At 40.3% G+C, this 16697-nt stretch overlaps 2 protein-coding genes across 3 annotated transcripts; both read left to right on the forward strand.

Moving 5' to 3' along the window:
* The first annotated feature begins 590 nt into the window (after nt 1-590).
* tspan6 (tetraspanin 6) lies at nt 591-11649 on the forward strand. The gene is made up of 8 exons (XM_020706444.3): nt 591-869; nt 6722-6910; nt 7021-7095; nt 7182-7277; nt 7735-7890; nt 7974-8057; nt 10928-11012; nt 11104-11649. Exons 1-7 carry the CDS (start codon nt 783-785, stop codon nt 10994-10996), a joined length of 756 nt encoding a protein of 251 aa, XP_020562103.1. The 5' UTR covers nt 591-782; the 3' UTR covers nt 10997-11012; nt 11104-11649.
* A 1101-nt stretch (nt 11650-12750) lies between these two features.
* Nucleotides 12751-14715, forward strand: mid1ip1l (MID1 interacting protein 1, like). 2 transcript variants are annotated; one of them, XM_004073097.3, is made up of 2 exons: nt 12751-12906; nt 13698-14715. In XM_004073097.3, exon 2 carries the CDS (start codon nt 13742-13744, stop codon nt 14228-14230), a length of 489 nt encoding a protein of 162 aa, XP_004073145.1. In that variant the 5' UTR covers nt 12751-12906; nt 13698-13741; the 3' UTR covers nt 14231-14715. The 2 variants fall into 2 exon arrangements, with proteins under 2 accessions (XP_004073145.1, XP_004073144.1); XM_004073096.5 differs by lacking the exon at nt 12751-12906 and adding an exon at nt 12915-13483.
* Nucleotides 14716-16697: the final 1982 nt, after the last annotated feature.

Below are 16697 nucleotides of genomic sequence, written 5' to 3' on the forward strand. Positions count from 1 at the left end.
TACAATTATTCCATTGTGCTTCCACGTAGGAAGCCAAATACATTTTCTACAGCGGTAAAATTCACAAATTTAGAAATAAACGAAGAAACAGACGCAAAACTATGATAACAGCATTTCAATTTTGTCTAGTTTTTGTAAAGAGACATTCAAGTGAGGACAAAAACTTCGTTTTTTTAACAGTTATTCTGCAAAAACAATGATAATTTTAAAAATATATATAGAAATATATTAAATCGTAGTCTTCTTTTTTCGGTGCCACGTTGTTATCACTTTATTTGCAAGCTTGTCATTTTCCCCAAATTCAAAGCAAGGGGGAAATTTACAGCATAACCAAAACAGGAAACCGTTTGGCTAATACCAAAATAATAGCAATTACTTTGAAAATCACAAAACCCGGTTAATTCCACTGTTTTTTGAGCATGTTTGTATTTTTAAATAAAATTAATGTGATGTGTAGGTAAATTGTGATTGAATATATAGGTTTTCAATGCAACGTTTCAGGCTAAAGTTCAATTAAAGTCGTGTGATATTTTATTTTGGCGCACCCAGGTGCTGATTTCCGGTGTTTTTGCATAAGTGTTTTTCAAGACGTCAGTATGAGAAGAGCTCCTCATCGCCGCAGGAAAGTGAATGTTGGGGTCGTGACGACACTTCCCCTTTTTCCTTTGGGATTTATTTCTGAAAGTTGTTTTTTTTCTTTTTTCCTCCCAAACATTTCCGCGTCGAAGCAGAGAGCAGAAAACTTTTTCTCTCTTTACTGGCTGTGAAGTAAAACTCCCAACATGTCGCCACCGTCTCGACGACTGCAGACGAAGCCGGTGATAACCTGCCTGAAGACTTTTCTCATCTGCTACAGCCTCATTTTCTGGGTGAGTCGTGGCTGGACTTGGAATGGGGGGCAGCTGAGCTGAGGAGCTAGCAAACAACGGGGCAACAAAGAGCTCAGAGCATCAGCTATGTCATTGAAGCTAGCGGAAAATCACTGCAATTACCCTACTAGTTTGGTGTTTAATGAAAAACACTTGTTGATTGACCCGCTGCTGCCGCTTTTGTGCCAAACATTGACCGGAAGACGCCAAAGTGAACTTTAAGATTTCTTTTTTTCTTTTCGGTACATGAACGCGCCCGTTAGCTGTTTACGAAAACAAATGAAGAATTTTAGTTTAATTTTGGTTCAACCATTTCCACTTCTGGTTTTGTTTTAATTGCATTACTAAACAATGAATTATCTCGCGGCTTGTCTGTACATTTAAATGAACACTTTATTTACTTTTCAGCACCAAAGCACGACTTACTGTCAAATTAGTTATGAAAAACAGAAAAACTTTAAAGATTTAGCCATTAAAACTTGATTAACTTTCCCGTGAATAACTTTGCTTAACTGTTTGTTATGAGATTTTTGCGGGGAAAGTCTTGATGTAAAATATCCACTCATTAGGATTTACTTTATCTTTTACTTTAAGATATTACATAGATTTTTATTTAATCAATAAGGAATCAAATGCTTCTTTATCTGTGTATCTTTTTTAACTTAATTTCTTTATATAATACGTTAAAAACATTTTTTTTATCTAAAATAAATTGCATCAGAGTACTTTTCAGTATTTCTTTTCTTTTTAAGGTACTGAATGTATTTTTTTTTTAAATAAAAATAAATAAATTCTGATTACACACATTATCTTATATTAGGTCTTGTGTAAAATTATTTTTTTATAAGAATTCTTCTTCACAGAAATCTAACACCACTGGAAAAAAAAAAAACATTTTTTTCCCCCTTTTCATCTGTGATGCTTTGTACAAGTTGTTTGGCATATAAGTTAGTTGTTTGTGGGAGGAAAACAAGCTAAACATTATTCCTACTCTGCTGCTGAATCTGGCCTTTTAGATTTGATTATTAAAGGTCAGTATATCAAATTAAAGGAAAACAAAAAACAGACTAAGTGCATCTGGTTTGACTGTTGGGAAATTGATAAATATAAATGCTAATAGTTAAGAAGATGCTTTTGACGAACAGAATACCAGGGTCATTTCTGAAGGAATCAACACATAGTTGTGTCATGTGGTTAAGGGAAATCTCTTGAACCAAACAGGCTTTACTGTTTCTCTTGTTTTTACTTTTTAACATTTATTTATCCAGAAGAGAGTGAACTATATGTTCCAAAGACACCATGTTCTCATGCACACCTGGTGTCTGTTCTGAACAAATGCATTCATTTATGACCTTTAATCAGCTCCACTGGAGTGATTGCAGTTAAAGGCTTTGCTCAAGGACACAACAGCAGGGTAAAATAATGGCACAAACGCTGCTGGTCATTTATCTCAGGTTTAATTAGGTTTAATAGTAGGAACCAGCCACCCTCCTAACTGCAGCTCCATGACAGCCTATCTTAGATTTCTTATCAGCTGACCGCTTATCGTCAAAAGCTTTGCCAAATGGATCCACGTATGTAAAAGTGGAGACGGCTCATTGCCGATAATCCTACAGTTCTGCTGTCATCCAGCCTTTAGGAGTGTTTTAATATTATAAAATATCTTTTAGACCCACTCCAATCATCTCTTGCTCTATTTTAAAAGCGTCCCCAGTGGTCTTTTAATTTTGATTATGCTGTTTTTAGCCCAAATGTAGTTTCTGCAGAGCAGCAGAAGTTCATTAGAAATTCACCACTAAAGTGTTGGTGGGACCATTGGCACAGAGTAAGTCCACCCCTACTCCCGTCTGTTTATGCGCTTTCCTGCTAGCTTACAGCCCTTCACACACCCCAACCTAACATTACTGCTGCAACAAAAATGGCGACCAATATTGAAGATATCCAGACGTACAGTTTTGACCCATATCCAGGGGGCTTGTGGCCTACCCAGCGTATTTCCAACGTAACAAATAAACTCTATTTTAAACTTCATTTTTTTCGTCTGCTACTGATTCACAATGATTTGAATAAATAAATACCCAGAAATGCAATGCTAAGCTTAATTTTCATTATATATGTCCTTCATCGTCAGCAAAATGCCAATAGAACATGTTAAAACACCAAAAAAATGTCCTCCATGTGGTTCTTAAAGAAAAGTTTCCACCTTGTTATCATTTTAGAGGGAGGCTATATTTAGATTTCAATAATTGTAGCATTTAAAAGTTCCTCTATCTTAATTTATTTTTGTGTTTATGGGTAGTTTTACAAAGTCTTGGGGTGCAGTAGACCTGCTACCATTTTCAATAAAGCCTGTTGGAACTTGATAAGGATATAAGAGCAGCTGGTGGTAATAGATATATTTAAAATGCATAGAAAGCTATAATTTTATTATCACTCATTACATAAAGAACGTTGACATTTATTTTAGAAGTGCAGTAAAGTACTTCTTCACAGTAAATAACCTCTTAGCTTCATATGACAGGTTCTTTTTTACACCGTGTTAAAATGAACACAGTACCACCGTCTAGTTTCTCATTTTATTTATACATGATGATAAATGGAAACATGTTTTAATGAAGAAAATACCTAGACCTTCCAAGAAAGGTTCTGACTTTAAAAGTACCACATTGAGATGGTTATCTATGCTTTTATTTCTTCTTGTTTAGATTATTGTAATTCTCTTTTTACTTGTTTTAAAAAATCTGTTCTTAACCGTCTTCAGTTGGTTCAAAACACTGCTGCAAGGCTTTTAACAGGATCGGACTAAAGGGCACACATTACCCCCATTTTATCCTCCTTTGCACTGGCTCCCAATTAAGTGGCCTATTGATTTTAAAATTTTAGTTTTAACCTATAGAGCTTTAAATGGACAGACCCCAAAATACGTATCAGACTTGCTCTGTCCCTACGCCCCTGGCCGTGCCCTCCGCTCCACGGATCAAAATCTTTTAAAGATTAAGACCAAGTATAAAACCAGAGGTGACCGGTCGTTCCAGGCAATAGTCCCCAGACTCTGGAATGCCCTCCCTCTGTCCCTTCCTGTGGCCGACACCATCGATTCTTTTAAAAGTCAACTGAAGACGCTTTTATTCATAAATGCTTTTGGCTGACTGGTTTCATTCTTATTGTTATATTTTTATTCTACGTTTAATTTTCTTCAATTTAGTTTTGCTTTACATCGTATTTAATGGAATGTTTTTCTGCTTTTACTGTATTGTATGTTTTTTAATTGTTCAGCGCTTTGTGATTTTATCTGTGAAAGGCGCTATTTAAATAAACCTTACTTACATTCATGTGCAACAACCAACACGGTGGTGGCTTTATTATGGGATGGGACGATTTTGCTGTACATGGAGCATAACAGTCCATGTTTGAGTGATATTTGTACCACCCCTTCACATCACTTACATTCAATGTGTAGATTCAGACTTCATTCAGGCTCATTCTGCATCTCATTTGATAACATGCATCTGCAAAGGAATAACAAAAATATATGAATGGAATCCTCTGCACACATTTTTCCTTTTTTCTCATTTAACAACCAAAGTATTCATTGGTGAAACTGTCTTTTGAAAGGTGATGATGTCTCCCTGCAAACACACACAACGTAAGTTTATTTACAAAGGGTAAACAAAAGATGGCCATCAGTAGAAAATGGGCACTTATGGTTGCTCTCACTGTTAATCTTTAGACTAAGCAATCAGCTGACGTTAATGTTGTTCCAAGACGCAGTTCAGGTCAGTGGTTTCATCTGGTGTTTTATTGCTGCAGGCTGTTTGAGCCGCTGCCTCTGGTCTGGCTAATGACTCCTACTGAGGCGTTAAGGAAAACGCAGAGATGATTGAAATGCAGGCTAAAAGCTTTTCCTGGGTGTGTTTTTGCTGAGACTCACAGTTACATAAATCAGTTGGAACATCTCGATCTGTAATGTTGCCACTGGTGAGGTTGTGTCTAAAGTTGATCAAATGTAGAAGTTAATTTCGTTTGTATTATCGCTGTATTATCTGCCCTCTAACTTATTTTGCTTCCCCAAAAGAACAGCATCAGTTTAAGGCAAATCTGGGAGGTAAATTGGGTTTTTTACTGGATGCAGAGCTTCATAGTTGAATAAAGAGATTGATGATATTTGTCTGGTTAGAAGATCCCAGCTCTGTAACTAAATCCATGCACAATCTTTGCTTGGTATAAACTCAGCAAGATTTGACATCTATATTTAACCGTTAATGTCTGTTTCGCATTAATCAGGCAGATCCTTTAAAATTTAATTAAAATAATTTTAAATTAAAGTAAAGTAATTTAAAATTACTTTAAAGTTCCACTCTGATCATCTCTGAATCCATTTTAATAGCATTCCCAGTGCTCTTTTAAGTATGATTTCTGCTGTTTTTAGCCAAAATCAAATAAAGTGTCATTTTCTAGAATATAGTTTCTGCAGAGTAGCAGGATTTTATTAGAAATTCACCTCTAAGTTGTGGTAAGAGACAGCAGAGCTACCTCGCCCCCCTTCCCGTCACCCATAACTGAGCTATGTTTACGCGCTCTCCTGCTAGCTTACTGGCCCCCACACCCCCAACTTAACATTTGTGATGCAATTGAAATGGCGAGCAATATTGGAGCTATACAGCCGTACAGGTTCGAGCCAGATGTTGTTCAAGCCTAGCTGAGGAAAATGAAGACGGACATGGATCTTTATTTCTGCAAGTGGATGCAACAAAATGGGTTGAAGCAGGGATCTTGTTGCTCACCCAGTGTATTTTCTCCATTGCAAATATAATCTTTTTCAAACTACATTTTTTTAACCTGCTCTTGATTCACAATAAATTGAAGAAAGAAATACAAAGAAATGCAGTTCTAAGCTCAACTTTCTTCATGTGCAATTTCATCATCAGAGAAAAAACAACACAAGAACAAAACACACAAAGAGTGGGTCTTTAATAAAGTGAGATCATGTTAGAAATTCAAAAAGTTTTTGAAAAATGAATTCTTTAAAATTTAATTTATAAAATATTTCCCATAATTAAGAGGGGAGTGTAATCCAATAATACAATATGTATTGCAATACGTGGTATATTTTAAGTGTCAGGACCAAAGCATCTGGAGCCCACCACAAATCACCTCGATCTGCAGTTTTAGATGGCACTGGCAGCAACGTGGCACTGAGTCTCGGTTCGGTACCCGTCCCAAGCAAAGACTTAGCGGTACATGTCTCTGAACACCTGAGAGGGTGAGGCTGACAGGACATTTAGCATTTAACACAAGCTGCTTCTGGCTTAGATCTTGTAGTGGTTTTATGGGGGTGTAGAGCTGCTCAGAGGCTCAGTGTGCCGTTCTGCAGACTAGCGGTTGAGGGTTTAAGTGGAAAACGAGAGTCAGACGGTGAAGGACGCTCATAAATAATCAAATAAATGTCATCTTGACAGCATTTTCAATCGATACAAATATCACCAAATGAAGTATCATGCTGTATCGCCAAATCGATTTTCCCCTACACCCCTATTGGTGTAGGGGAAATGTTTTTTGTTTCAATAATAATAATGGGGCCAAAAACCTCATATTTAAAAAAAAATTTAACAGTAAAACTAATGCATCAAGGAATAAATAAGTCATTTAGCTGGTTTTTCAAAAAGTTTGTTTTCCTTAAATGGGAGTCCAATCAAGTTGCAGCGTCTGATAAATTAGGTTGGATCTTATTTTTTATTTTTTTAATCTGGGCTTGACTTGCCTTCCTTTGAGACATGTTGCTTAAATGAAACAGTTGTTGATCAGTTAGCGATGCATCAGCTCTCTTTCTTGAAAGCTGCTCTGGTTTTCAGTTCACAGGTGTGGTGCTGCTGGCCGTTGGCGTGTGGGGTAAGGTCAGCCTTGAGGCATATCTGTCCCTGGCTTCTGAGGGGGGCACCAACGCGCCGTATGTCCTCATTGGGACCGGAGCCATCATTGTTATTTTCGGCCTGTTCGGCTGCTTCGCCACGTGCCGCGGTAGCCCGTGGATGCTCAAACTGGTAAGAGAAGAAGTGGTCAGCACCCCTCCTCAAATGGGACGTTTTGGAGCTCACATGTGTGTGTGTGTGTGTGTGTGTGTGTGTGTGTGTGTGTGTGTGTGTTCTGTCAGTACGCCATGTTTTTGACCCTGGTGTTCCTGTCTGAGCTTGTGGCTGGAATTTCAGGCTTCATCTTCAGGCATGAGGTGAGACACTGACACGTTACGTTTTTAGATGCAGTAGTTATATTGGTTCATTAAACTGCTCTGTTTTATTCTTTTAATCCTACCAGATTAAGGCAGTAATGGGAACCGCTTATGAAAATGCAGTGAGGTCCTACAATGGCACAAACAGCTTAAGTGTTGCACTTGATACCATCCAGAGAACAGTGAGTGGCAGTTTTCCTGGATCTCATGTTGCTCTTATCTGACAGTACAAGCTGAAGGCCTCTCTTAACTCTGAAGATCCAGTGCTGAAGCATTAGCAACAGAGCAGCTTCTGCAAGATGTACTGTATAACATACAGAGTTGAACCATGCTATTGACTACATACTTATTTTTCACCATAAATTACAAATAAATTCTTTAAAAATTAGAACATGTAATTTTCTGCAGTTATTTTTCTCCTTTTGTCTCTCATAGTTGCGGTATATCTATGATTAAATTTACATGCCTCATCGTTTTAAATTGGAGAACTCGCACCATTGGTGGCTGACTAAATACTTTTTTGCCCCACTGTATTCTTTAACTGCATCTGCAGTGATATCACTCATTTATGTCTTTTGTCTTTATTGAATGCTCAGCTTTCCTTTGGCATGTATAAACTGTAGTGTTTGCCGTTTTCAGCTGCGTTGCTGCGGAGTGAAAAATTACACTGACTGGAAGGAGGCGCCTTACTTTATTTCCAAGGGAATCCCTCTAAGCTGCTGTAAAGACAACGGCAATTGCACTGTGGAGATCATGAAAGACCTTGATAAGGCTGGGAAAGAAGTGTTCACAACAGTGAGTGTGGAACAGCTATGCAGCCAAAGGTCCTGCTGGGATTTTTAAAGCTTTCAGCGTCTCTCTTTGTTTTCATCTGGCAGGGTTGCTTCGCACTGGTGACAACTGTGATGGAATCTAACCTGGGAGTCATCGCTGGCATTTCATTTGGGATTGCATTCTTTCAGGTGCGACTGACACTATTCACAATGATCATTGCAGTTATTTCAGCGACATGTTTCCAGCTTTCAATTGCACTTTAAAAGGCTTGGCTTTCAAGCCCCAGATGGCAATATGATAAAGGAATCCTCCACTTCTTTTACATCTAAGACGTACAGTTTTGGGAGGGTGCTCTGGCTGTTTTAAGGCTAGATTTCTTTGACTTTGTCATATTGCAACTGCAACAGTCACTTTGAGATGGCTGTCCTATAATTGACTCGTTTAGAATATACCCCTGAATCACTCAATCAGGTCCATGTTCCTACTGGTTACACACATGGACTTAGTGGACTCCAGACAATTGGAACATTTTGGATTTAAGAAGCAACTTTGGAGCGCATCCTGATTCATGCAGAGTTTTGTTCTCAGAGTTGTTCTTCAAAAATGTAGAGCAAAGAAAAAAAAAACCTCCAGAGCCGTGTTTCTGCCTGCTGAGATTAAACTGCATCCACTGCTGTCCCATTCAAATATCCTTTGGGAATTAAAAACAACTTCTGTTCTTCACTGACAGCAACACAATGAGAACCTTACAAATCCAAGCAGTCACAGTGTCACTCTTAAGCAGGACAGCAGGCATACTTAGGGATTTCACTGAGTGAATGCTAGGCCTCTGTTGCACCCAGCTAATCACAGTTCAGCGTTCTGACATCAGAACCTCACATTGACCTCAAGAAGAAATGTCCCAAATAAAAGCAAGGTCACTGTGGAAAGGAGGGAGGAGAGTGATTGTTGCAGAGGTCATTATCACAAACACAGGATGGAAATACAAACCCATTTGAGATTAATTTAGAAAAACAAACTGAAAAGTCCTAGTGGTGTCCTGTAATTAAATGCAGCTTCCTTGTCATGGACAATTAATATGACAAGGAGAAATGAGGATCTGCTGTCCCTGCAACAAACTGTTTACACTGTGGTTTCATTTTGACAGAATCTAAGGGTGCCAACAGTAGGAAAAGTGTGAGGAAGCAAACAAAACAGCTTACAAATAGTAAGATCCGTCATGTTTAAAAAAAAAAGCTCATCTTTTTCAATTCATTTGTATATTTCAGGCAGAGTTGAGAATAATTTATGTAAAACACATGACAAGATGAGCTTGGAATGGTTTGGTGTAGTGATAGAGCCAGCTGAAATGTTTACAGCGTTTGTTACGCGAGGAAATATATTTTTCATGAGAAATTTCATCACATGTCCGTTTATGCTTGCTGGCAGTGTCAGAGTTTAGCGGCTGCAGTGGAGACCCAGAAATGACCAGCAACGCAGCTCCCTGTCGTCTAAACACAAGTGTTTGGAGAATTTACTTAGCAAACAGGTTTCTTTGTTCTTATGGATTTTAGGATAAAACAGGATCAGATTAGATAGGATAAATCTCTCTTCATCCCGCAGTGGAGACATTTTCATGCTGACTAAAGGAATGCGAGAATAGAGTATGATTTTAAAAAGTAGTGGCATGTATTGCACTGTTGGAAAACCAGAGTTGTACTTCACTGTGAGCAGCCCAGGTTGTACAGTCTCCCAGCAGCAGGGAGTGTTGCCGTGAGGTTTTGCTCCTTCAAACGGTGACAGTATAACGGTCTGTCACTGAAGGAGCTCAGTCATAGTCAAACATTTTCTACCAGACTTACTTCAGAGTACATTCTGATCCGTCCTCCATCAAACACAACAGCTTGGCTCTCTTTCTTTTTCCCCACCTCCTGCACTGAGGGGCATCCAATACTGAGCAAAGAAGTGAGAGACGGCCACAGCTACGTTCACACCAGGCATGTGACGCGCATTCTAGAATGCGTGTTTAGCCCATGGTGTGCAGCGGATCACCAAACTCACGGTTCTCTGATCACTGCTCGGATCATTTTTCTGATCAGTAAAAAGGACAAAAATAACAGGGGGAAAAACAAAAAGGTAGAAGCCTAAAAAACATGAATGACATCTTTGAACTTTGAACACAAACAAAATGCTAAAACGTGTAGTTCCTGGTTACATCTACATGTCTTGAGACCAAATCTGTGTGGAGTACTTCCTGAAATGCAATATTTCCCTTTTCCTAATGTGCAAATTAAATTTTAAATAAGTCAAATTTAACATAAATGTATTTTCTGGTGATCCGCGGTACACGTGTGCTGACCCGTGGCTACTGATCCGTACGGATCACAGATTGTCCATGATTCACTGCACCGCTAGTGTTCACACTGGACAATTCGGGAGGGGCTTCTTTTCCTTTTCCTACTGTTCACTAGCGCATGTCCTCCACCTACAGAGGATCGTTGTTGTGAAACGTTGAAGCGGTGCAAACATGGTCAATCTCGTGGGAACCAGTTCCCAAAGTTCTGTATCAGTTCTCTATTCTCTCTTATTTGTTCATGACTATTATTAACCATTTTCTTGCTGCAGACAAACATCTCATAGTTGTGACTCCTCGCAAAAGGCAGACAGTTTGAGGGGTGGTCATGCAGGCAGATGTTGGTTCCCCTCATGTGCACCAACTTATCCCTCAGGAGTTGAGGTTAGAAGGTATTAAAGCACTGGAGAAGTGATGGAGCATGACCCTGGTCCAGGCATGACTGAGCTCTATGAAGGAGGAAGATGTCAGCATCTTCAGCTCTAACGTTAGGCTGGTAGAGTAACTGCAGGGTCCATGTGGGTCACAGAGGGGAAGTCTGTTCAGGTGACACATCAACACATACCTCATTCATTAAGTTTAACATCTTAAAAGTTAAATGTTGCATTTCCACATTTACATCAGACTTGGTGGAAACTGTTTTTTTTTTTTAAAGACTCATAACCCAGAATAGTAGTCTGGACTTTTAAATTTGATGTATTTGTGGAACCTCTTCTCTCTTTTAAGGTGTTTGGGATATTCCTGGCCTGCTGTTTGTCTCGATACATAACCAACAACCAGTATGAGATGGTCTAACCGTTTCTGTGATCAGGTAATTGTTTCTGTTTTATTCAGCTTTAGTTTAATGAACCGCTGGATTTCTGTGAGTCTATAAGCGGCTCTGTCTTTTTGTGTTCTTGCAGGTCAAAGACGGCATACACCTGCAAACCAACTCCGTTAAGATTTTATTAGTGTGTGTGTGTGTGTGTGTGTGTTAGTCACTATCATTTTAGAGAGGAAAACCTGCTTCTTCTTCTTTTAGTCAGTCTCACCTTTACAAAAAAAAAAAAGAGCTGAAATGAAAGTGGTCATGGGGGAAAAAAAGCAAAGAAGGGACCTGGACATTTCAAGTTTGTTACTCCTTGGAGGAAATCATGGCTGTCATAATGTTTTTCACTTATTTTCTCTTGTCTCACAGCTGCCTTGTGTATTTGTAGATGTTAAGCTAGTAAATGTTCAACACCACTCATGTTTATGTAAAACGTGGACAAGACGAAGAAGATGTCACCACCCCGAAATCAGTCTGAGGTGTAGCAATGAGCCTCAGTGTGGGCCAGTCCTGCTGAAAGCCTGCATTCATTCGTGCCAATTTCATTCAGCTATTATGACTGTATTCTGTGTTACTTTGTATTTTCTTTTGTGAATGCATGTGAAATACTCTTGGATAAAATAAAAACCTGTATCTTTAATCACGTCTGGTCTGGAAATGAATCGTAATGAGTGTTTTGGATTTTAATGGACTCTAATTAAAGAAATTCACATATAAATGTAATTTCCTAATGGGGGCGGCTGTGGGGCAGCGGCGGGGGCGGTCGACCCATGATCGTAATATTGCAGGTTCGATTCCCGCCTTGCACGCCCATGTGTCGAAGTGTCCTTGGGCAAGACACTGAACCCTACCTTGCCTCTGGTGGGAGGTTGGCGCCAGTGTGTGAATGTGTGTGTGCATGGGTGAATGGGACTGTGACTGTAAAGCGCTTTGGGCCTTCATAAGAAGGTAGAAAGCGCTATATAAGCATTTGCCATTTACCATTTAATGAAATGTCCAGATTATTGTTTGATTTCCATGCCTTGAGTCTCATATTACTGTTTGGAGTACAACCTGGCCTGCTAATAACTATAACCTTTTCACATAACGCAAAACAGCAGAGATATTGAGTATCTGTGTTGACAAAATAAACTCTATTCCCTTTGGAAATGGGGCACCACTTTTTTCTGTTTCAAATGATGTTAGATAAGTGCAGCTAAATATTGCACCCGTAGGATAGCAGGAGCTTTTTTATTGCATTTACTATCCTAAAAAAACTTAGAATTTGGTGTCTGACAAAGACTATACTTGTGCATTTTTATTTAAATATAGTTTTAAAAAATCTGTTAATTAACCTTCCCCCTAAACGTACTAAAATACATACAGATTTGTCATTTGTATTAGAACTGATTGAATTTATTTCATTATTGAAAAAAAAAATCTACTTGAGACATTTTTTTGGTTCAATATTCCAGTTAATTTTAATACTAATCTACTAAAAATGATCACTTCACGTGTTTCAAATTATAACTTTTAGAAAATTACCACCTAAGATCTGAATTTCTGAATTTAAGCCCTCCCAAAAAGGGTTTTAATTCAAATTAGTCTTATTTTTCCACAAAATAATAGGTAGATTTACCTAAATAAATTTGACCATGACCTTAAAAAAACAATCTGAAAAGCAAGAATGAACTGTTTTGGTGCGATTAAGGAAGCTAAATGTTGCGGGACAGTTGATAAAGGTCCCGCCACCCTTCAGGTGGAAGGGATCAGATCCTCATCAGAAACAAACACCTGATGGTTCATTAACGTCATCTGACCCAGCTGACATGGATGCGGACTTAAGTCGAGCCGGACCGGTTAACGGACCTGTCTGTCGGTGTCACGGTTTGAAGCATTCTGGCCTGGGAAGCTTTGGGTGAGAATGGATCCCAAGAGATTTTCCGGGGGGGTGGTGTTTCTTAGTTAAATGGTTGGTTAGTGTGAGTTAAAATGAACAGGTTTGAATAATGAATGAGGTCATCAGAGGTCAAAAGAAAAGCAGTTTAGGATTTGGTCAATCCAGCCAGCAGGTGGCAGTGTTGCACAGATGACATCCTTTATTTTTTTTAAAGTAACAGAATTACATGGACGTGTGTGTTAAACAGTTGTAGATCACAAAGGTGTTGAACCTGCCGCTCAGCATCTCATTATCGTTTTGTGCCTCGAGGCCACTAACGGATTGACAAACTGGAAGTTGCCAGGATTCAGACAAGCCCTGAGCAAATATGTTTGTTGATGGGTGAAAACTGTAATATGATTGGCCGCTGGGAATCAGATGCTCGCGCAGGCTCCGCCCTCTTCCTCCCTTTCGTTTCCCTGCCGGCGTCTCCGGTATAAAAGCGGCATTAGGCTCGTCGTTAACCGAGGAAATCTTTGCTTTGCTGCACGGCGGGTGTTCGGTTCGTGGAGTTCCTCCAAAGAAACGAGTCCCCCGTTTGTTGATCGATTTCCAGGTTGGTTAGGTTGCAATTCTGCAATGAGTGCCTTTAATTTGCTGCGGATTAAATTACTGCAGTTTTGCGCCTAATTATCTTAATGTTTACATGCTGGAACTCTTAATTTGGCTGTGAAATAATATTGATGCGTGTTTGTTGGTAGGTCGTGTTAAAGCTGTGGTTCAGTAGTTTGCATTGCAACCAATCTGGTGTCCTTTCCGCCTCCCTGCAGATCCGCCGCCTTAGCAGCTCTGCAAGCCTCCACCCGCCTCCACCATGATGCAGATCAACGGGGACTCCTCCACCAACAAGCACTCGCTCATCAACGTCATGCACCGCTTCATGGCGGCCGCCAACAACATGGACGAGACCATCATGGTGCCCAGCCTGCTGCGGGACCTGCCGCTGGACGAGCAGGCCTGCAGCCAGGGGGAGGCCAACAACAACGAGCCGCCGTGCTCCAACAAGCAGAGGGACATGTACGAGCACTACCTGCTGCTCAAGTCCATCAAGAACGACATGGAGTGGGGTCTCCTCCGGAGGGAGATGAGCAGCGGCGCCAGCTTCCTGGAGATGGCCGTGAAGCAGGAGGAGCAGCAGCCGGTGACCGGGGCCCTGCCCCTGGACGACAACGCGGACCTGGAGCGGCAGTTTCACTATCACCTCAGGGGACTGTTCGGAGTTCTGTCCAAGCTGACGCTGCAGGCGGACAACCTCACCAGCAGATACAAGCGGGAGATCGGAGGAGGGAACTTCATGCGATAAGCCGGCGCGACCCCCTCCTCCCTCCCTTCCCTCCAACTCCCACCGGACTCGAACGTTAACGGGATATCTTGTGCAATCTCAGACGTGAACTAACGGGGCCACCAGTCTTCTCACTCCTGAGTAAAGCCATTTTAACCGCCCCACCAGGAACCTATGAAGCCTGACCCATGGCGGAGGTTCAGTTGTTCTCCAGATGATGCTCTGCATCCAGAACCCTCATCCGTGTCTGGACCGAGAGGTTCTGCTTGTAGGAGATGCTGGTTCTTCTGCCCCGCTCTCTCAAACTGTAAATACCTGTAACACTGAGCTGAAGGGCCCTCACCTGTGTAGCTCAGACCTTCCCACCTGGTTCTGTGCCTTGACTCTGTCTTCACTTGTTCAGTTCACTGTGACTAATGGCTAATTTGTCTGTAATTAAACATTCTAGAAATGGGTTTTTATATTGATGCAGTTCAACAAAAATAAAAAAAAACTTGGAATTTGAACTCTCCAACCTTTCATTTACTTGCTATTTTAAAGCTATAGGCACATGGGCATGTAAGGCCTGTTCAAGAATGCAGCTTCTTGGCATTATGGTGTACAAACACTGTACAAGCAGGGTGGGACTTCACCTTTTTCTACCGTTAACTAGCACATGTCTGCCCCTTACAGTTGAAAGAGGCTTGGTGCAAAATGTCAAATCAGGGGAAAATTTCAGTTTTGCTGCAGGCTTTTTCTTTCGCAGCTCTTTATTTTATTAAATTTCATAACTGGTCACCTCCGTGAATTGAAAGGGACAATATAAATTCTTCACTATCAAATCTGAGTCCCTAAATGGTCAAAGTTTGATTTATTTTAAAGGTTAAAACCCGTTTAATTGGTTTAGATGTACAGCCCAACCAAAAACGGTTTTGAAAGATTTGCATAGCTATTCATGAACGCAAGGGTTGAACACGGAAGCCTGAATACATTCAATTGTAGTGGCCGCATAACCCTTGTGCTATCCTAGGCACTTTAACATTGGAAGTTGGGTCATCTAGACCCACTAGACAGTGTGCTGAACCTATTTTCTTCAATGATTTGTGAACCTCACTGGTGTCCATGGATTACATGAAATCTTTCCACCTTTGTCATGGTAGGGAGAATGTCAATGTAAGGGTGGGGTCATCTAAGATAGCACAAGGGTTAAATGTTTTGATGTAAGCTTATAGCTTCATATAAAGGCCTGTAGTTTTGGTAAACTGAAGCCAGTATAATCTTACAGAATGATCAGTTTTCAAACTATTTGGGGAAACAAATGTTAGACTTCCTCAATATGATTTGAACGAGTTCTCTTTAACCTTTTATAGAATCCACTACTCTATGATGTTGGCAGTGAGAGCTACAGGCAATAAAGGGTTGTAAAACACTTAAAACATCAGGGGAAGAAGCTCAAAGGACACCACCTCGGAGCACTGACGTGACACCAGTCCATAGCTCTGTAAAACAAATGAAGCCTCCCATGTGTCTGTGCTGGCATATAGTCCTTCCCTTAGCAACAGATCCACCAATCATAGCAGAGGAGAGTATCCAGGAAGCAGCCTGGTGTAGTCAATCCTCCGACCAGGAGCAAGCTGATGGAGGTCACAGAGTTTGCAGAATAGCTGAGCTGTGTGGAGAGAGGCGGGTGCTCTGTTCCCACAGACAAAGGACCATACAAGCAACTGCAGACCAAGATGTCCGCACTGGGCAGTGAGCCTCATCCCACTCAAATAAACTGGGTCAACTCGACTGGTGACAGCTGGCCCCACAGGGAATGTCAGTCAGGATGAGACTTAATACCAAGCTGAAAAACGAAATTCAGCAAACAAATGATGCATCTTGAATTTGATGGAGCAGTGTAATCCCCAGCTAACAGGGTCATCTTTCATTTTTCAGGTATTTGGGGGGAAAAAACAACTAAGAAATAACTAATGAATTTAGATGATGAAAAGGTAATGAGAGCCAAATCAAAGCCTCAGAAATGCATTCAAATAAACCAATACAGTTGCAGATTTGTTCTCAGCTCTGTAGCCAGGCGGAAGAAGATCCTGTGTAGCAGGGATTTGGAGCAATCTGCACTCAAAGCATAAAAAACTTTGGTTCCAGTTGTGTGAGCAAAGTCAGCGCTGAAAGTCTTTTCAAAGCAAGCAGTCAGTATAGATGCAGTATGTTGTCAATATTTGCTCTGAGAAAGTTTGTAAAGTTACAGATGACAAAACTGCTTTTTTTCAAACAAAACGTCAACATGGCAAAGTTAATGTAACATTAAAATAACTGTCATCCATACACCAAAGATAGTTTTAAACTTTACATTTGTAACCCTTTACTTCCCAAACAGAACAGGCAGAAATGAGTTTCTCTTTTAGGCACAGTTGCAGCCTGAATGTTTCAGTCCAAGAAAAAAAAAACAGTAGAGGGGATTTTTCTTGCCGCTTGACATTAACCCTTGTGCTATCCTAGGCACTTT

Source organism: Oryzias latipes, chromosome 10 (genome assembly GCF_053564925.1).
Source record: "Oryzias latipes strain Hd-rR chromosome 10, Olatipes_Hd-rR_3.1".
NCBI classification, from domain to species: Eukaryota; Metazoa; Chordata; class Actinopteri; order Beloniformes; family Adrianichthyidae; genus Oryzias; species Oryzias latipes.